General features: G+C 39.7%; 1 protein-coding gene across 2 annotated transcripts in view; it reads right to left on the bottom strand.

The window, feature by feature from the left end:
- Positions 1-21,639, bottom strand: part of LOC122362113 (protein unc-79 homolog) — a 41,512-nt gene extending 19,873 nt beyond the window's left edge. For both annotated transcript variants that reach the window (XM_043263404.1, XM_043263405.1), the window contains exons 1-17: positions 21,263-21,639; positions 16,077-16,197; positions 14,153-14,466; positions 13,096-13,266; positions 12,836-12,931; positions 12,638-12,693; positions 12,414-12,543; positions 9,250-9,314; positions 8,249-8,337; positions 7,735-7,775; positions 7,359-7,387; positions 6,925-7,154; positions 5,061-5,232; positions 1,572-1,802; positions 1,263-1,453; positions 834-957; positions 31-171 (exon numbers count right to left, since the gene is read on the bottom strand). In XM_043263404.1, the coding sequence (XP_043119339.1) occupies positions 31-171; positions 834-957; positions 1,263-1,453; positions 1,572-1,802; positions 5,061-5,232; positions 6,925-7,154; positions 7,359-7,387; positions 7,735-7,775; positions 8,249-8,337; positions 9,250-9,314; positions 12,414-12,543; positions 12,638-12,693; positions 12,836-12,931; positions 13,096-13,266; positions 14,153-14,466; positions 16,077-16,197; positions 21,263-21,284 (2,223 nt within the window). In that variant the 5' untranslated portion in view covers positions 21,285-21,639. The remainder of the gene's footprint in view (positions 1-30; positions 172-833; positions 958-1,262; positions 1,454-1,571; positions 1,803-5,060; positions 5,233-6,924; positions 7,155-7,358; positions 7,388-7,734; positions 7,776-8,248; positions 8,338-9,249; positions 9,315-12,413; positions 12,544-12,637; positions 12,694-12,835; positions 12,932-13,095; positions 13,267-14,152; positions 14,467-16,076; positions 16,198-21,262) is intronic.
- Positions 21,640-21,883: the final 244 nt, after the last annotated feature.

The following is a 21,883-nucleotide window of genomic DNA, read 5'->3' as shown; positions in this document are numbered from 1 at the left end:
ATTGAAGAGGATGGTCAGGAGCTGTGGTACCCGGCGGGCTCCTGCGCTTCCAGACAGGTCTGCAGACCGAGCTCTTTTCTGATTGGCCAGCTCCTTCAGTGAATTCACACCATCAGAGAACATGCTGATGAGCAGCTGCAGAGGAACCACGATGTCCAGCTCTGATAGAACCTGAGGAAGAGACACAGACACAAACACAAACGTCTGCACACGGACAATAAAACCTGAAATCAGCCACAGTCCTCATAAAGAAAACATATTACAGTTCCTTCAACTGCTTTTACTCATTTTAAAACTTTAATGAGCTCTTGCGTACCGTTCTAAACAAGACTGACAGTAACTGGCAGAAAGACCTTGAAATATTCACAGTAAACAGTAAGCATTAGAGTAAGCATTGGTGGTTGTGCATACAAGTCAAGATGCTTCCTGTTAGATGTTGTTACATACAGAGTTGTGTGTTATTTTTTCCAAAGAGTGTTTTATGAAATTGAAAAGTCCAAGTTTGAGAATCAGTGTATGGTTTTCTGATTAGGTGTGTGTTTCTGCTGTTTGAGAGACAGCTTTCAGAAACTGTGTAACAAGAGAAGGTTTAGTGTGTGTGTGTGTCACTGTGTGTGTCTCTATGTGTGTGTGTGTGCAGGTGGGTGGTTACTGGTATAAGTTGCGCAGCACAGAGATGCATCTGAAGGAAGGGCAGTGTTTGAATCCTGTGTTTGATCCCCTATAACGTGATCAGAATGACCGAGAATAAAGATGTGTGTTTCTCTGTGTGTGTTTCTGTGTCTGTGCGTGTCTCTCTGTGTATGTGTGTGTGTGTGTGTGTCTGTGCTCACGTGAAGCCACAGCAGTGCTTGCTCCTGCACAGACGCTGGATATCCACTGAATCTACAGCTGATGAATCCAAACATCTCCTCCATGGAAAAGGGCAGTGGACACAACTCAATGTCAAACATCTTACTGCAAAGACAAACAAAACAACTTCAGTCAGATAATAAATCTGTGCCTCCTCAAAAACGTACAAACCTCTCATCTCACAAAGGACCAGTGAAACAGCTGCTTACAAAAGAAAAAGAAACATTGTGTGTGTGTGTGTGTATGTGTGTGTGTAAGAGAGAGAGAGAGAGAGAGAGAGACAGGTGAGCAAACACACTGATTTAAAGCTCCTCACTGAGCAGATGGAGACTATGGAAACACTGACAGGTGTCACTATGGCAACACGTGTTATTGGACAAAGAGGACACGTGTTTCTGGTGTGTATGTACCTGAGGACCTCACGAAACTCCTTGAGCTGCTGGTCAGGAACTTCAGTGCGGATCGCCTCAAGCCACTCGGGCATGAAGCACTCCCAGAGCGGCTGACTGATCACGTTATAGGGGATCAAACACAGGATTCGGTTCAGTCCTTCCTTCAGCTGCGTCACCGTGCTGCATGACTTATCCCAGTAACCACCCACCTGCACACACACATTTGTTTGGCTCTCTTAGTGAAGATGTTGCATAGACTTCTATTGAGTTTTTATCAGGTTAATGATATTTTGTTTCCCCAACCTGACCCCTCTCACACACTCTCACCCTGGCGAACTCCACCGGTTTGGGCAGCAGGCACATGACCATGACATCAAAGCGCACATCACACACTGTCTTCAGCCACTTGGTGACAAACTGAGGCTTGAGCTTCTCCACCAGGCTGCCCACCTCGTCGTCCATCATGTAGGCGGTGGAGTGGAACCACTGGAACACCATGCTGACCAGCCTGGCCAGGCTCTCTGTGGGGGTGTTCTCGCTCGGCGTGCACAGACTCACCTGAGCGAGGGAGGGATCGTTAGTTCACTCCTGTACACACAGACTGTACGTATGTGTTGTTATTGATTGTTTAAATGTGAGTTTTGTGCGTCGTGTGTGTCTGTGTTTGAGAGAGAGACAGGGTCACATCATAGCTTCTGCACTGCTAATATATCATCATCATCATCACTGTGTCTGTCACATGACTCTGCTCCCCTTCAGACTTGAACTGATCGTTCAACTAAGGACATTATTAGCTGTGTTCTATTGGCTAGATGGCAAAAAACCAGGGTTTAAACACAGACGTCAGGGCTCAACATGAACGCTACATTGACGCCATCAATAACCAAAATTACTTTTCAAACATAAAAACAAAAATATTATTTTGATTTTACTACATTTAGAGTAAGTGCAGAAAACGAAGGTGTTTTAGTGCCACCTTAAAAAAAAATACAAATCTAAAATTATGAGATTAAAGTCTAAATATTCAGAGAATAAAGTGAAATGTTTCAAGAATAAAGATTCAAGTTCTAACCTAATATTTTGATATAGCCTATCCATTTGCGCATGCAACTGGCCTGGATTGTTTGGACAGTTTAAGCTGCATGTGAGTCTATTATTTTATTATAATATATTATCATTATAAATTAGGCTATGGGCTACTGTTTTTCCATGCCATGTAATGTTCACTTCACTTTTATATAAATAAACTACTGGGTTTGTGTGATTAAACGTGCAGGTACTCTTTACAATATTTAGCCTAACTAACACTTTAATACTCTTTATTAATTAATGGAACTGTACATGTTATTTTACACTTACTTGTTCTTATGTATACGTTGAAAAAAACACTTAAATTAAACAGGAAAGCAAGCCCAGGTGCATGATTTGGCATGACAGCCAATAACCGTTTCTAAATCCTGCATCTGGACCAGGTTCAGTAGCAGAATCACATCACTCTGTGCTTCTAAAATTATTATGTTTGGATGAATGAGTGTAGTTGTTAGATATCTCTGTGTCGTACATGGCATGACCCTAACCCTACATGCCGTTATCAAGCATGAAAAACACATTTTATTTAAATTCTAAACATATTCATCCTATGTTTTTTTTTTTTAAGTTCAAGCATATAACAATGTTAAAACGTTAACCTGTGACATAATAATAAATGCGTGATATGTGCAAGAGGAGAAGGGTATTCCTGCACAACCGAAGGCTGCAGTTTCAGGACCACAGTTCTAGGACCCTAGTTGTTTTTTGTGAAAGAGCCATCTACCAAAACACTAATTAAAGAGGGACGACATAGACAGCAATCAGACTGTGAGCAATCAGACACAGAGTTCTGTTCAGTAATGGTATAACTGTATATTTATGTTAACGTTTCCCACAGGCCATCATATATATCTTGGCTGCCCTCCAGAACTTCCAAAGCAGGTGAAGGCTGAGCAGGTCCTCCTTTCTGGTCCAGATTATCATTTCAGGTAAGAGTACAATATCAATTATTTTTGCACAATGTCCAGTGCACTATTTTACTACTGACATTTCTGCTAACACAGCAGTGTTCTCTTATAACTTTTCATTGAAGTGAAAGAATTTAATTGAAAGATTGAAAAGCAATTGAGGAAAGAAGACAAACCATCCAATTGGTGGGTATTGCTTTTATGTACTTACAAATTTGTTAAGTTTATGAATAGGGTTGTTCAAGGGTTGTTGAAGCCTACAGTCATTCTATCTATGTAGCAACTGATGAAAAAGGGGTCATCATATATATATTTGAGTCTTGTCTTGCCTTTAAAATGGTTGTAATTTAGTGACGGCATATGCATGCTTCCATCTTTAATTTACCTGATAATGACCTAACAAACCTTAAGAAGGTTAATAAATATACAGTACAATTAAATAAAGACTTTTAAGTTGTTTTTTAAGATTGATAGGCATTTTTCATATATATTATGTAAACGCATGATTAAATTTAAAATTGCAACTCAAAGCACTTAGTGATTAACCTTTGATGCATTTTTAATCACATTTAAAAAGAAATAACACTGAGATTATAACAAACTTAACCACGAAGGTCCTAGAACTGTGGTCCTGAAACTGCTGCCTCAGGTTGTACAGGAACATACTATTGGCAGAGAGAGGAAGCTAAAGCGCGCTCTGCAGGACACGGAGGCATCAGCGCAATCACTTGCATTTTTTTCAGTGGAAACAAAATAGCCCACACCTTAATTTTTTCTGATAATGATAAAAGTAATGCATTATTCAGAACTGTAAAGAGCTAACTGTTAATCTGTGTGCAATCATAATATCAACAAAACGTTATTTTATAAAATTAAAAAAAAAAAACCTCAACAAGGGCTACTGGCAGGTAAAACTTTCTAAAAAAGCAAAGCCTAAAATCACTTTTTCTACTCCTAGTGGCCATTGGGAGTACCGTACACTTCCCTTTCACCTTCTACATTCCAGAGAATGAGGGATATCTTGTTACAGCCGCATCAGGCCTGAGACCTGGGACCAAGACCCAAGTACGAGCCTTCTTAGTGTTGGCAGGATACTACAGCGGCCCTCACCTCGGAGCCGATACTCCGAGCCCCGGACTTTAGCTGCCCCTTCCTGCTGCAGATGGATGCCTAGATACGGGACTAGGAGCCGTCCTGTCACAGGTCCAGGAAGGTGAGGAGTATCCAGTCTTATATATCAACATGAAGCTGACCCCAGCTGAGAGACACTACCCAAGAAGGAGGCTCTGGATGTCAAGTGGGCAGTCCTGGAACTACTAACACCCAAACTTTCATTTTAATTTCAGGGGGATATTAAGAACGTATCAGTGTTGTTTACTCTTTGGTAAAAGTGTGCCTTACATTGTGAAACTCTCCAAAATGGTGGAAGACCTAATTCAAGGGAGAAGAATCTTTGAGTAAATTGTTATTTTTGTTTTTGTTGTGCAAAAAAATATTCTTTTAGTGTTACAAAGTTGAGCCACTGATGTCACATGTACTTTTGTAACACATGTCACATTTACTATGTTTCTGGACCTGGATCATTTCAGTTGTGTTGCTGTCTATAGAGGGTTAGAGACCTCTTTGATTTCATCAAAAATATCTTGATTTGTGTTCAGAAGATGAACTAAGGTATTATGGATTTGGAGCAACATGAGGGTGAGTTTTTATTTTGGGACGAACTATCCTTTTTTGGACAAAAATCATGATTGTCCCCCTTCAACTGCTGCATTGGTGTTTATGTAACGTGATTTGACCATCAGGGTCACACGCTTCTCACCAGGAACCAGATGCCGAACTGGCTGAGCAGTCTCTGGTCGTGCTGGTCGTCCTCTTTGTTGTCAAACTCCAGGTTGTCCAGGGAATGATGGGATGAAGACAGACCCATCTGACGGCGGCGGTTCAGCTCAAACTCCCGCAGCTCTGCATGGATCTCAGCCTCTTTCAGCAGACTGTGACAGTGACATTATCTCACACTGATCAATGCTTGTTTCAGATTTTAGTGTTTCTTTTTCAAATTGAGACTAGAATGATTTCTGAAGGACCATGTGACACTGAAGACTGGAGTAATGTTGCTGAAAATACAGCTTTCAAAATAAATGAATAGATAAATTATTGTAATATATACACTTATTAAATGGCTTCATGGAATACTCAATTCTGATTGGTCAGTCACCACATTCCAATGTATGTAACAACCGAGAAAACTAATAACACAGAATCATCCGTGTAACTACTTGCAGTCAGCACTGTTCACTCGCTGGGAACTTTTTTCTGGTTGGCTAATAAAATATTAAAACTCAATTCAGTATTATGAGTACAATTATTTCATTCATTATTTCATCCTGGTATCGCAGACACCCTCTCTCCATTCATACACACGCAGCTGCTGTAGACTGTAATGGATTATATGATAACTAACAAACTGATAGGATTTTGAAACCTTTTGTCTTAAACCTTGTCTTTTATCTCCATAATTATATTCTGTGGGGAAATATTTTGTGTAATACGTGCTATGACTGCACCGTCTTCCTTGAATGTCCGTATAGATTGAACTTCGTAGCAACGTTTTTTTCACTTCAAATATTTAAACTTAGATTTTAAAGGTTTATGTATAAATATTTACTTTTGTGGCAAGAAGCTTTTTAATGAGTGAGATAATGTACATCCAACAGGTTGTTATTGCAGAATAAAGCCCTTCAGTCTTACACTGCTGATAATTCTGATAACAACCTGCTGGATGAACATTATCATTTACATATAAAACATCAGTAACACTTTATTTTCATAGTCCACTTGACACATTCTACTAATAGTAGATAACTACATGTCAACTAGAAGTTATTAGAGTATTAGTAGACTGTCTGATTAATATCTTCTAACACTTTATTTTGATGAGTTCACAACATACTACATACTGACTATCAGAAACTTATTCTATTAACACTAAACCTACTCTAACAGTCTACTCTGAGAGTTAGTAATGAGTTGACATGTAGTTGAAAAGGAGAATTAGTTGATAATTAGTTACAGAGTTACTTATAGTTAGTAGAATGTCAAAATAAAGTGTAAGAATCTTTAGTCTGCCTCGACCCTCATTTCCCAAAAAGGCTTAATTATTATAGAGATGATGGGAGTGAACAGTCATGTTGTTTGTAGACCATTTGGGATTATCACGTGGTGCAAATGCTGGGTAATTGTATGGAAGAGGGTGTAGGACTCTGAAAACCATCTCAGACAAAGGGGTGTCATAATTAACATACAGATCACAGCTGTTACAACATGAGCAGCTTCATTTACATTAAGGGTACTAAACTAAGTGTATAAAATGATTGAGCTAAAATGTTTGGGGCTCATTCAGACTCTGTTGAACCCAGGGTACTGCATGTACATGTCACTGCTATGCTGCCATAAACATCTTCATCAAGATCTTGTATGTCCTCATCACTTTTTCTTACAACGGGTAACCAAAACATCTACTTTAAAATTGAATAATTCTGCGCAATATATTTTACTGTATTACTGTTCACATAAATGCCACTTTAATGAGAAGAAATTATTATTGCATTCTGTTATCTTAGCTATATCTAATGAGGCTTCAAGTAAACTAAAAATCTCTGGTGCTAGTTTTATCCTCTGATCACCTGATGACCGCCTCCACGGTGCACACCAGCTCCTCGGCTCCACACTCGCGGGTGTTGATGGGTGGGGGAGATGTCTGGTACAGATGCGTCTCAGCCGATGCCCCCACCTCGCTGCTGTGGTGGTTGACATGACAACGCTTGCAGTAGCGCACAGGCCGGTTGCCATGGCGACCGCAGCATCCTGCTGAGAAGCAGGTGACGACAGCACGCCTGACGTGAGAGCTGCAGTTCTGTGACGGAGACAGACACAAACATGAGTCAGTAACTCAGTAACAATGGCAGACTGGACATTTTAATCTGATGGGCTGAGCAGGTGACAGAAACCGCCTGATAATGCTGATAAAAGGTGTCCTAAAAATGATGACATGAAAACACATGACCAAACACACACACACACAGGACAACACAAGCATATTCCCTCACATCAGGCTTACCTTCTTCTGACATATAGCAGAAATCTCAGCTGTTAGGATGAAATCATGAGGGGTATCGTTATAATACAAGACAAGAGTAAGATAACACGTTAGCTTCACTATAAACTAACAATGAACTGCCCTTTTACAGCATTTATTCAACATGTATGAATTTACATTATTATGAATAAATAACAAATGTTATTTATGTTACATTAATCTAGATTAATAAATGCTGCAACAAGGTGTTGATTGATAGTTTATGATACCCAATGCAGTCATCATATCAAATTAAAGCTTATTGTAAAGGATGACAGAATTATCATTTTTAGGTGAACTGTTCCTTTAAGAAAATGCACGAGTGTGTGCAGTTTTAAAATAAGTAAGTGTTACTGACCTTGTGGTAAAAGCACATCAACAAGCCACTCCGCATGATCACTGTGAAAGATCACATAAGTTCAGGAACAAGTATTCTCTCATCTTGAGCTCAGTCATATAATATGAGCTGACAGACAGGAGAAAAACAGGCTGCTCCTCTTTTCCAACCTGATAAAAATGTCTACAGGGCAGGTTTAAAGAGGTCATGACATGCAGAATCAGACGAGACCAGATATCATTGACTGATATCATTCAGCATTATACTCAGTTGGAGCCATAGGCTGTGCTCTGACATAAAGCACAGTAGTCTCAACTCAATACCAACACCAAAATGGGTAAAATAAAACAGAAACACAATACAATTGTGGACTTTCCTCACCCCTAAACACAATTACGAGATTCTAAATGTTTTTTATTAACAGACTGTCATGACCCTTTTAAGATGAGATTAACAGCTGAAGGCTAAGTAGATGATTCACTGCAGTAATATAGCAGACACTCAATGAACAGTATGCGGAAGTAATGCAGCTTACCCAGCGATCCTCTGGCTGCACTCCTCACAGATGTATAAGGGGGGAGGTTTGTCACCCAGTGCGACTGAGAGTGTGGGATCAATACACATCTGAAAGCAGGATAGAGACACAGTCACACAACCTCTGGACACTTAAACACTCCCAAAATGTGCTTATAGTGGACAATTGACAAGCAGAGACCACGCCACAACTGAACACGTAAATAATAGTTTATTTTTCAGAACATTAGGGATGAGTAGGAAGAGGATGAAACTTGATTTGATTAAAGGGAAGGGTAGGGTCGGTTTGAGAGAAAGACACAAACAGTGCAGTATGAGGTGGCCTGATATAAGAAGGATTCAGGAAGTCGGGTGATTGATAAGGGTGTGGCGTGGCCTCGCTCCCGAACTTAAGCTAACCACTTACCTTCCATCATATTCAACTACAAAGGGTATTTTTAACTATTTCATTTTGTCTATATTTTCTCTTTTTCTCAGTTTTAGTGTTGTGTAAATGGGTTTTGCTTGAGTCAAGTGACCAATGACCAATTATAACTGTATTATAGGCATCTCAGGGCAACGCACCATTTTGGGTTCCATAATAAATATTAACTTTCTGACAGCTAACCAGATTTGACATTAAACTGTTGGTTTTAAGATCTTCTAAAATAAACACATATTGTGCATGCCCTGATCTCAGTATCTCAGTGTTTGACTACAGCAGTAACAAGGTCATCAGCTCCTAATGAGCTTCTGGTAATTGAGTTATAGCATGTCTCTTCCTGCTCTGCTTCTATGTTTGATTACACAGAGCAAGTATGTACAGGGATAAAAACAATGAATCAGATCTGGAAATGACTATGGAAAGGTTATGGGCATTTGTGTGTTTTTATTTTAAAGTTCTTGTCTCAATCATAAAATCCTTGCAGTGCACTGAAATGTTTGCTCCCTAAAAATTTTTGACTAAACTACAAAGGGGGAAAACCTACACAAAAGAATCTCAGAGGTAAAGAGTCACAGTACCTTCACTGCTGGCTTATTAATAGAGTTCTGACACTCAAGATGTTGGCAGTGAATGGGGTTCCAAGCTGGGATATAAAGAACAAAACAGAGAAATAATGTGTACATTTCAGGAGAATATCTGTCTCAAGCCACTGATCAGTGATTTTCAGCCTGTAAACATATTGTAAACATATTCAACTTGTTCACCACATCAAATTGAATCAGATTGGATAATTGCATCTGCAGTGAAAGCTGTCAGACAGTGAACCAATCTCTTAAACGTGTGCAGAAATTTGTTTGCTTTTACAAACATTTATGGAAAAGAGCTCCTCCTTGGCACTCTCAGAGGATCAGTGTCCAGTTCCCGACCAGTACCAGTGTTCAAAGTAAGATCTCCAGCAATGTAAATGTTTTAGTAACTAGCTGTCAGTGTGGAAACTACTGATAAATACAGTACAGTACAACTACTTTGGTCAATTGCTTTGGACAATTGCTAGCAATCAAAATTATTGTATCTTAAAGCCAATCCAGGGATTAGTTCATGAAAGTTGATCTCAAGGATCATGTGATACAGAAACTTTGCCAGAGTACAGGAAGTTTCTGAGGTTCACTTTTGGGGGCGAAGCTTACCAGTATCAAGCTTTTCCTTTTGGCCTTATCACCTCGAATTTATATGAAATACATGGAGGCAGCCTTTGCAACTCAGTTTCAAGAGCATGCACTTTGACACTGGGATGTCGTCCTCACTTATCTCAAGTCTCTGGTTCTAAGGCCAATACTAAGTAAAACATTCTCTCTCCTGCCCAGAGGACAAAGTATTTAAGGGATTATATGGAATTCGATCACAATACAGGCATAGCTGCCTCCTGCACAAGTTGAATCCATTCTAAACACAGGAAAGGTCAGGAAAGGCTACTTTTCTAGGTCTTATTGCAGCTGCATACATGGAAATAAATTTGAGCCTTTGCTCATAGGTGATCATTTTAGCTGTGGCTCAGAGCCAGTGGATTTCATCCAGGGCCAATCCCAAGGGGCAGATAAGGGTTAAACACTACACACTTCATACCCTTTTTATGTCGTTTTGATCCCAGTTTCACAACTTTGGTCCCTCTTTAGGAGCTTGTTGTCGTTACAAAGTTGGGAAAATGTTTAAGAAGCAGAGGGAAACCTCTTTGTCATGGAGGAGACAGCAAAATGTCCCTTCTCTTTCTCTCTAACTCCTCCTGATCACTTGGATCTAAGCATAATCCCTTGGATCTGGCATCGATGGCCCATATGTGCCCAGACCAGGGGTAGGCAAGAAGCCATGCATAGTTCAGCTCCAACCATAACCAAACACACCCGAACAAGCTTATCAACGTCTTCAGGATTAATAAGGCTACATGCAGGTGAGGTTTTTTAGGGTTGGAGCTGAACCCTGCAGGATTTCAATTCTTGCCTTCAACTTGCCTTCCCCTGGCCCAGACTGTCTCTTCACCCTGCACCTGGGAGACCAGGCCAAAGTCTGTCAACAAGGATTTCTCTTTTGGTCCTGTAAAGTTTGGTTCTCAAAACTAATATCCCTCCTCCATGGCTGTGGGAGGGGCACATCATTTCTAGTGATTCTAGCAATTATCATCAGTTTGATTACACAGACTGTCACAAATTACACTGATTAAGTCTTTAATCTAGTCATTATACATTACTATCACTCTATTCTTCTGTGTAATAGTGTTCAGTGCTTTGACACAATCTGTATTGTTAGCTCTATATAAAAAATACAGTGATTGATTCTGATCAGAAGAGACCTTTTATCTCAGGCACAGGGTACAATATTACATTCCTGAGCACTGAAACCGATTAAGCTGTTCTTTTAGCTGTTGCAGTGGAAACTATTCAAGTGCTAGGGCTCTCCTAGAAAAAAATTATGCCTTCAAATTATGTGTTTTTGAAAGATCCACTATGCAGACCCAGTCCAGTGCCAAGTTGTTTCAGTGCCTGAAAGTCTTTCTGCAGATGCATATCCTGCTGCTGAGATTTATGGCTGCCATTGTTAAGCTTTCCTTGATTTGATTGATGGGGACTGTGCAGGAAAACACCCCTCTAGTCGCTCACTTCATTTGTGAAGCTAAGTGGTTGAGTCCAACCGACAGAGTGAGAGTTCCTTCATAGGACTTGAGGTGTAGTGTCTGTGGTTCTGGTTTAGACTTTTGAACAATTAGAGACAGCGACTGTGAAGCTTCTGACTGTGAAGATGGTTTTTCTCATAGCAATTACTTCTGTAAAGACAATTGAGGATTTTCACCATCCAGCTTCTGGACTATTTTGCACCCTTCCTCTGATTATTTTCCTGAAGTTCCATTTTCGAACATATATTCATATATTCAGTTCCTGAAGCTTTCTCTCTTCTGTTATTCATTAGCTAGATCAGGAAAGACTTCACTTACTGTGTCCAGTCCATGCCCTTCAGATTTATGTCCACTGCCAGTGGCTTAGGTTGGAGAAAATTTTTATATGCTGTGGCTGCCACTAGACAAACAATGTCATACTAGGGGGCACCCTATGAGGGGCATGATAAGGGGGCCATTCTATTAAGGGGAGTTAAACACTCCAAGACTTTGGCAAGAGGTGCTGCCTTGCAGCAAGTATATAATGTAGCAGTTTGGTCCTCCCCTCAGATGTTCATCAGATTCTATAGTTTATGTTGCTGCTACTATGGGCCCAGGTGTACTTGAGATAACATCCTAAGGTCATATCTGTAAACCTCTCCAATGTTTGAGTGCACACCTTACACAACCTTGAGGGGTACAGATACTTTACAGTGTGCCAGTGTTGGTATTCACATTTCCTATTTGTGTTATGTATTTTCAGACAAAGTTCTAACCTTAAAGTGCTTTCGTTTTTCAGGAAACAAGATAACAACCAAGTACCTTGAGATGTTTCTAATCTATTTGTAAAATTGTAACACATAATTGAGTTCTATTCAATACTAGCTTGTCACACCTACTGAATGAAACCTTAATGACAATAACAACCCCAAACTAATATAACTGAATGCATAATTCACAGTACCAGGACTTGTCAACATTATTTAATTATTTAAATGTGTTTAAGCATAAATTAAATGTGCCAAAGCATGCTTTGACCTTGTTCACTGAAACCAACTATTTGAAAGCAGTGAGAAATTAGTCTAAAAACACTCTCACCTGTGTACTGCAGGCCTCTGTACTCACTGATGGCACCAGGAGGCTTCAGGTTGGGCCAGTAATGGAAGAGCATTTGAACAGCTGGAGGTTTGACTTGGGACGGGCCGTAGGATATGACGTACAGAAGATCCTTTAAAAACATAGGGATTAGTGTCATGAGAAGTGCTTTTGAAACATCACCAAAAAGACTAAATAACTTTTGGACATGAAAAACTGAAGCACACCTTCCATACTTCCTGCTTGTATTTCATGAGACACTCCAAAAGCTGACAGTGGTACACTGAAAACAACCAGAGAAACATTTAGATCTCATAATTTGCATTCTACTGAAAAAGCTACACTATGGTAGAGTCTTCTGCAAATAATAATCAGTGACTGACTATAGAAGTAATATTCTTGAAGCCTAATAAATGTGAGCCTACCTGGATTTGAAGTGTACTGCATGGCGATCATCAGCATGGAGGAGGCAGAGAGATTGACATATGCTGGAACACCACCCTCTCTTCGAGTCGAACCCACTGCAATACAAATAATTTTCTTACTACATAGTGCATGATTGTCACATAGTGTTGCATTAATTAGTGCAAACCATCAGTGTGTTCTACTGGAAGCACAAAGTAGTTGCTGACATACTTTGGAGAAACATCTTTCAAAATCACACAAATACAGCAAGCCTACTCACAAATGGCCATTGGCAGGAAGGATGTGCTCAGATACTCTATGATGTCCTTGTGCAGGAACGGAGGGAAGGTGGCTAAAGTGGAGATCATGGTGTAGGGTAAAGTGCTGAGAATATCATCACTAAGGAAAGGCAGAAGGCATGTTGTGGTGTAAAATATGGCCTGTCCCAGATCTGAAAGACAAGCAGATGAAAAAATGAGCACCCATGTCGTCTTTATTTCAACTCATCTCTAAAGAGTACCGTGACATTTATAGCTTAGATTTTTCTTTAAATTGTGTCTAAGTTGTGCATAATGAAATTCTAGCATACTATATGTGACTGTGAGTTGATAACGTTGTTATCCAGTCAAAGCCCTTAATGGTGAATGACACAAAAGCAAAGTTTAATTAGGGGCCAGCAGATAGGAGAAATAAAGCTGGCTGACAGCTGTCAGGAAATGAGCATGTTTTATTGAAAACTACCACTAGATCAGAGGTCTCAAACTCAGTTCCTGGAGTGCCACAGCTCTGCAGACCAGATCCAATTCAGGCACTTTAGAAATTGAGTTTGAGTCCAGCGCACTAGATGAAATGAGCGATTCCTGCAGATAATATTAGAATGGACAAATACTGGCTAAGCTGCAGCAATACTCTCTTTTTTAGATTTCTTTTTCATTTCATGGGGAACACACAGAGGATCTCAAAGAGATCAGAGTTCACCAAAATGGTCATTCTGTCAGCATTTATTTCCCTCATGTGCTTCCAAACCAGAAGGACTCTCCTTCTGCAGAAGATAAAAGAAGATATTTCAAGACCATTAGTCACCGGCTGACTTCAACTAACTTTTCTGAGGACATTTCTCAGAATATCTTCTTTTATGTTCCACAGCTGAAAAACAACACAAAGGTGAGTAAACAATGACGCAACGACTTTTGGTTGAGCGTCAGGCTTGAAAAAGGCAAGTGCGCTGCACAGATTCGCAGAAGAATGAGCGTATTTGTTTGACTGGAAATCAACATCCATCTATCAGCAATCCTTATTTAGAGTTGCAATCAGTGTGGTTTTGTCTCAGGACTCACCGTGCTGACCGTGCTGCAGCAGGGGCACCAGGTCAAGCAAGGTGACGAGGGTGGCATAGAGCCCCTGATAGTCCAGTGAGGGGTAATCTGAGATCTGAACCTCCCGACTCTGCTGGGTGGCACCACCCCGGTCGGCCGGGGCGTCCCGCAGAACGCTGTAAAGGAGGGATCGAGTAACTGTAGGGTTGATGGAACTGACTTGTGGTCTTAGAGATGGGGTGAGTGGGAATGGCACAGGAAAAAGACACATGGTCATGGGCACGGCCAAATTGGAAGCTTCCTGGCTCTCCTTTCTGCCTGTACGGGACAGGATGCTGCTCCGAGGGAGGGTGGGGGAGGGAGGGGAACAGGGGAAAAAAGAGACAACAAAGACACAAAGAAACAGCACATTACATTGAAATGGCTCTACAGAGACAGCGTAAGTAGAAAAGAACCAAACCCAGATATTCCCCACATAGGATGCAGTGTCTCCACAGACTTTGGAATTTGCTTTGGATGTGCCATCATCATCATCATCATCAACATCATCTATGCATTAGAAAAGCTGGCTTTTGGTTGGGATCGAAACTCAAGCAGGCTTGCGCTTGCGAAGCACGCGACGATCACTGCATCTCATGCGTATCTGGTGACAAGGAGCAAAAATATAAAAAATGGCATGTTTTCAGTGGCAGCCCCGTACTTCGCCAGAGGAACGAGCTTAGAGGCGCACGCACCGCGTCCTCCGAGCGGCCAATCCCCGGAGGACGGGCGGCACGGGCCCTTCACGAGGCCAAAGAGCCATCTGGGAAATATTGAGCAATGGAGGGGCTGTCAGAGATGAGAGCAATCTAGAAATAATTTGTTCTGAGGACGATACAGAGATGACACTTCAGAAACATGCTTCAGCCAGTAATAAACATGTATGTGAGGTTAGACTAAAAGCTCCCTGGTCACAACACATGTTTATTGCACCGTCAAAAAGAATGTCTGTATGTAAATACATTATGATACTGCCTCAGTATCATTTTGGGGGAAATAATGGTTCGACAGGCATATGGATTTCAGTTCTAACAGAAATGTCACTAGTCTACGGCTGGGGAGAACTGTAATGGAAAAGGAATACGCTGGTTTCGAAAGCAATGTCTCATGTTCGTGGAGGGATGTGGAGGGTGTTTGTGTCTGCTGTCCCCTGTCAGCTTCTACCTCAGCAGTAATTTGGTCTGTGATGGTCTTGGAGGGAGAGGAGAACGTAGTTGGATGTGCGTTACATACAACAGGATGGTGTAGTGTTTCTCACACTGTCTATTATCAAAGCTGCACACATGCCAGCCCTGTTTGGCTGGGAATGAGAGCTGGTTCAGCTGCAGAAAAACGCTACACTTCTAACTAAACTAAACATTTCATACCCACTGAACACTATGGAAATCCAGTACTTCATATCGCTGATATTACAGTACATTACCGTTATAGGTACAATGTCATTATTGACTCTTAATGACAAAAGGACCCTTTAACACACAAACACTGATAAACATAAACATGACAGGAATAACAAATACACACAACTACATACTGCTCTCAGAGGCTAAACTTTCATGTTTTGAGCACATGCACCTTTATTAAGACGTGAACATGGAGAAGAGCTCTTACACATAACACAGACTCATGAGTCTAACTGTATTTCATAAAGCTACTGACATTTTAAAGACAAACATTAAAGACAAACAAAAATTCAGACTTCCCTGAATTCATCCAAAATGTGTAGTTTTGGCATGCATGATGTTCTTGTGATATCTGATTACAATACAGAGCTCTAATGTCTTGTAGCTGTTGAAATTCTCAGATTTAGATAATGAAATTTTTATCTGCTTTGTAATAATGAAACTAGGCCTGCCTATCCGTAACATTTGCAGTGTTTGACCTATTTCCAGTGTAGTGCACTTACCTGAGCAGGGTCTGGGAAAAGTATTTCAGAGTATTTGCAATGTCTGTTCCCGATGGCACTGGGTAAATATTGTGAAGCACACGGTTGTGATACTCTTGCAAGTATCGAATCTTAGAGCCAACTAAACAAATAAAGAGCAAAGTGACACATAATTAACATTTCATTACATTCAACAACACTCTGCTGCTGCTGCTGCTGCTTTGTGTTTTTTAATGAAGAAATCAGTAAACGAACATCTATCTGAAACCTGTACGAGACACAATGTCCAACTGTTTCCGCATCAGAGATTGTCAGATGGACAAATGAACACAGCGAACAAACCGCTGGAGCTCACATGTGTCACAGAACAGCGTCTGTGTTTGGACTCCCAGAACACACTTCTCTTGTTTCCCATGCTGAAATGATGTTTGATGTAATGATGTTTTGCCTCTATTTTTAACTCTCATCATGTTGGTTTCTGTCTTGCAATGAGAAAATAAAATAGCATAAGACATTTATTGAGGAAGAGAGAAGTGATCTAACTCAAAGCTGTCAGCAGCAGACTTCACCACTTCGTAAAAGAAAATTATGGATCTGGATATGAATAAATGAAAAAACAACAACAAATTCTTTGTTTCATGATTGTGGCAAGAGTAAAATTAATGAACCAAATCATTGAAACAAACGTCATTCTGTTAAACACCTGTGTGAATGTCTGTGCTATATAATGAGAATGAATAGAGACGGGCTCTCTTCAGCTCCAAAAATCACATTAAACGATCATAAAAGTGTCATACCCTGGACTACAGTTTTGACATAACGTTAATGTCATAACCATAGTCCATATTGACTTTATATTCGGAGTCTTCAGAATTCATGTGAAGAACAGGCACGAATGTAAGTTAAGTTTACTATGATGAAGACAGACTTGGATCATCTAAAGTGTGAGTTAAAGGCAACAGAATGTTTTGATTATTTAAATAAAGGTCAAAATTTTGTGTAAAAAATATCTTTCCTTAAGTAATGAACTACAAAGAAATATTCACGTATAAACTATTGTAAAAAAATATTTTGTATTTTTAGAAGTATTTTGCTTGCTATGCTTACTTTATACATTTTTTATTACAAATGACCATGTTGTGTCTGTTACATAATTGCAACCTATTACAGTATGCAAAACGTTTACATTATGTGCTTACTATTTTATATTATAAACATTTTTTACCATTTGACCTTTTATTTTATGTGCATTTATTACATAAAATAACTTTTTTTGTATAATAATTATCACTGCAGGAACTTGTAATCGTAGAACAGACTGTAGGGCCAGACCTACATAAACCTTCAGTGACTGCTAAGATTATAGACTAAATATTCATCTACATTTCAGCATGATATTTAATCAATTATAAAGACTTATTTTGGAGATTAGGCCTACATTAGATGAGTATTATTGGTGTTATATAGTGTGTTGTTCAAAATACAGCACGCTCAGTTAACAATTTTTGGTTACCGGAATGTTTCATAGAACATTATTTTGTTATGGTTTGGTATTGGTTAGCCAAGAAAGGTTTTTAAAGTGCCCCTATTTTGCATTTTTGAAAATGAGCTGTGTGAATGAAAATATCCTGCAAAGTTTTAAAATTTGAAAGTGCACCGTGTACAAAGCTATTGTCTCTTTAAAGAAAAAGTCGACTTTGAAACATTGAATTATTTTTAAAATGAATCCCAAACCGTTTCGTGTTAACTCAACATGAAAAATTTGCATATTTCCCATCCACTTTTCGGTTTTAATTGGTTGGTCTGAATGAAAATGCAGATTCATTCCTCACCACTAGGTGTCTCTTTAGGAGCAGTAAAATATCTGTTTCCACGGTAACGCTGAACACAAAGCAGCACTGCACTCACAAACACTGCTTTATCAGACATTACAGACATAATGAGATGAACACGAGGCCAATCGACCAATCAATTCAGATCAGACTCACGTAAAGGAGCAAATTGGGAGTCGCTGACCAAATAAGGTAAAAAATAAATACATACTATAAAACAATCAAAGCTCTTTTTGACCTTGTGTGCTGACCTGTTGTTGGGGGACTCCCAAAACCAAAAAATGTACTCTTTTAATAACAATAATAGGGGCACTTATATAGTTAGTTTTTGGTTTGTAGAACGTTATTTTAATGTTCCCAGAACGTTAGTTTTTGGGTTTCCAGAAAGTTAGTTTTTGGATTTAAAGAACGCTATTCTAACATTCCCCTAACATTATTTATGGTCAATGATTAAGTAATAATTAAGTTTGATCATCACACTGCACATCAATAATTATCCAGCACATAAAAACTAGTATAGTAGTGGCATGGATATTATGCAGTTATATGTTTGAGTTCCAGTTCTCATTAGTTAATTATTGTTCATTCTGATCACCTGTGTTGAATTATCTCATTTACTTCTTGATTTTCCCTTTCTTTATAAGTGAAAATGAGGTAGCAGTTTGTTCAGGTAGCTAGCTTGAAGCCAGTGAGGCTGCTGGTAAGAATAGGTCCAGTCTAGTCAAAGGGGTCCCAGGTATGGAGAAGTTTATTGTACATCCAATGAGGTTTTATGCATATAGATGTGCATGTGGTTTTTACAAAAGTAATACACATACAGAGTGTTAGATTATTAATAACTAGTGCTAAATAAAGTAAAATGCAATCACAAAGTTATGTCAACTGGACATCAGGTAAATCACATGCCTAAATAGGAAATAAACATTTAGGCCAAACTAAAGTTGTAATGATAAATCACTTACATGGTCAATTATGCACATGCAAGGAAAACAATGCAAGAAGCAGTCTTCTGAACAGTATAGCCACATGCAACAAAAAGGCAAGCTGTGGGCACAAGTGCAGCTTATAAATCCTGAGCGATGTTTCTAATTGGCTTGAGGTTGGGTGGAGATTGGAGCTAGCGGGGAACTGAACATGCTAAGAGGGGTGTAGCACTGCTTTAAGGGTGCAGCTTAGGGACACAAAACTACTCAACGATAAGTATTCACTTTCTGCCTGTTCTTTGTCTCAGATTTAATGTTATTTTGTATGGTCTACATCAGTGGTTCTCAATTCCAATACTGGAGACCCCCTGCACAGAACATGCATGTCTCCCTTATTTAACACACCTGGATGAGATCATCAGCTCATTAGGAGAAAGATCTATGAACTAAACATATTAGCTGATGATCTCATTCAGGTCCATTCAGACATTAAACTGAAAGCATTGAAGTCACTGGACTGTCCACCCTACTTAGATCACCAGCTGATGGAGTATGTGCAGATGTTCTGGGGCTCGGTGTGTGGCGGAGGCTAGACACTGGGCCAATTACCATCGCCCTGTGGACCTCCCAGACACCACAGAGCTGAACTGGAGGGAAGGGATTCTCAAGTGCTTGGAGAGTGTCCAACCCCGATCCAAAACCAACCCCCCATCCAGTGTGTCCACCATTCCCCCAACAAACCTGTCAGCCACGGCTCTCAAGCCTTCCACAGTGAAGTCAAGCCCTCCTGACACTCCTATGTCAAGTCCATCAGATGTTCGACAGCCAGCCCCAGAGTTTACTCCAGTGTCGGCTCTAGTACACAACTCCGAGCTCCTATCCTCACCCCAGACACCTCTCCGAGAAGTCCTCCTTCATCTCCAGCATCTTAGATGAGCCACAGAGACAGATCCCTCGACGACCGTCAGGACAAGACCATGGGAATCAGGTGAGTCCGCTACACAATCTGACTTTGCTGCAGACGAATTGAACTGCTGGTTTGGTTTGGTCAGAGAAGTGGCCCTGACTGAACCTGGTTTCTCATAAGGTTTTGTTCTCGATCTGTCAACAAAGGAGTTTTGGTTTCTCTGGCTTGTTTAGTTGAGGACCCTTAATCTGTGCAATCAAGTGATATCATCGACTTGCTTGCACAGATACAATTTAAACTGAACTGAGCTGGATGGTGATATCATTGAATTCAATTATGTGTTTAACTGAAATCGTGTTTACTTTTTTCCTTTTGCATGACACTATTTTTCTACTTGATACTATAAAGCTGCTTTTACACAATCTATATTGTTAAAAGCTCTATATAAATAAAGGTGACTTGACTTGAAAGTGTGAGCAGATCAGAGATGAGCAGTAAATGAAGATGAAACAAACCCATGAAATTAATATTTCTACTGTCCCTTAATGCTTAACCCTGACCTAATATTATTATTTAAAAAGTGTTTAGATTTATCTAATTTCTGTATTTTAATAATTGCTGAATTAAGTGAATTTCAGGGTTCTGTACAGGTCCTTACACAGAAAAATCTGCATTGTTTTCATTGCAAAGATAGCTTTACAGTGTTAGAAAAATAACCTAAAACTAACCATTAGGGACTATTCTCTGTAACTTATTTTATAATAACCATTATGCAACGTTCTGGGAACATTATTTTATGATTACAAAGAAATAACCTAAAAATAACGTTCTTATAATAATAGCATTTGGTTCCCCCCAAAAAACAGAAACCAAAAACTAACATTAGGATAACATTCTGTGTTTCGTGTCCAGTAAGAATCAAGTGTACAAACAGAAGCGTGTCGATCTCAGCATGCAGCAGCTTCTATTTTCCAGTTATGAACTACATGAAGCTCGAATAGGGGTAAGAAGAATCAGGCAAAGGATGAATGCCTATTTTTGAGATGGACAGTCAGTTGGTCAATAAAACAGACGGTACAAAGCAAATGGCGCCCTCTACCAAAAAGCTCAGACGGCACTGATCATCTACACCATCACAGACATCATCAACCATTACCTGATTTATCAAATAATACTGCACTCCGGTATGATTAGATCAACAAACTCATATAGTTCGTCGGCGTTTAAACAACAATTCGAGTGTTTTCTGCAGGGATGACTTGACTATTCGACCTTGACAAAAAGACATCACATCTTCTGTCTTCTGCAACACAATATCTAAATCTAAAATCTTACCGTCGGACATTATATCGTGAAGCTCTTAATATTTTTATCCCTCCGTATTCTACAGTATATATCTCTACACACACACACACACACACACACACACATATGTGTGTGTATCTTCCCCTTCGCCGCTCCCATCGAGAGCAAGGATCTATTACATATTCTATTATATTCCAAATATTTCATAAATCACACAATAGCAAGCGTCGTCATACTTACATTGCTCTGCTTTCGTAGACATGTTGGAAAGTCTCCGCGGTTCATAAAGCAAATGTGAAAATGTGATCGGCTGGAGCAGCAGAAGTGATCAGGTGAAAGCGCCGAAGACTGACGGAGCTCAGGATCATCACACAGACCCTTCTGGACGTCCACCTTCTCCGCGGTGTCTCCGACTGAGGGGCTAATTGCGTGGGATTCACATTTAGAACCGAAAAAGGCTTCTTTGCATAACTGTCGCGTACAAAACACGGACTATTTCGCGTCGAGCTCCGGAGAAGATGCGGATCGAGTCATGAAAGAAATATTGATTAAATATCGACTTCATCGCCATCACGTAGTGCACGAGAACACCAGATCAGATCGACCTTTACACGTGTCTGGGCTTTCATTTTCATTAACAGTTGATTTCTTTACACTGACCTGAATATATGATCAGATATATATATATATATATATATATATATATATATATATATATATATATATATATATATATATATATATATATATATATATATATATATATATATATCAGCAGGGTTTCATCAGCACTGAATTCTGCAGATAGAAAAATATGAACAAAATCTCACTAGAACTGACCCTACATCTAATTAGTCATTA

Source organism: Puntigrus tetrazona, chromosome 17, assembly GCF_018831695.1.
Source record: "Puntigrus tetrazona isolate hp1 chromosome 17, ASM1883169v1, whole genome shotgun sequence".
Classification (NCBI taxonomy): Eukaryota; Metazoa; Chordata; class Actinopteri; order Cypriniformes; family Cyprinidae; genus Puntigrus; species Puntigrus tetrazona.
Note: the sequence above shows the minus strand (reverse complement) of the source record. Positions and strands in the feature narration are given on the sequence as shown.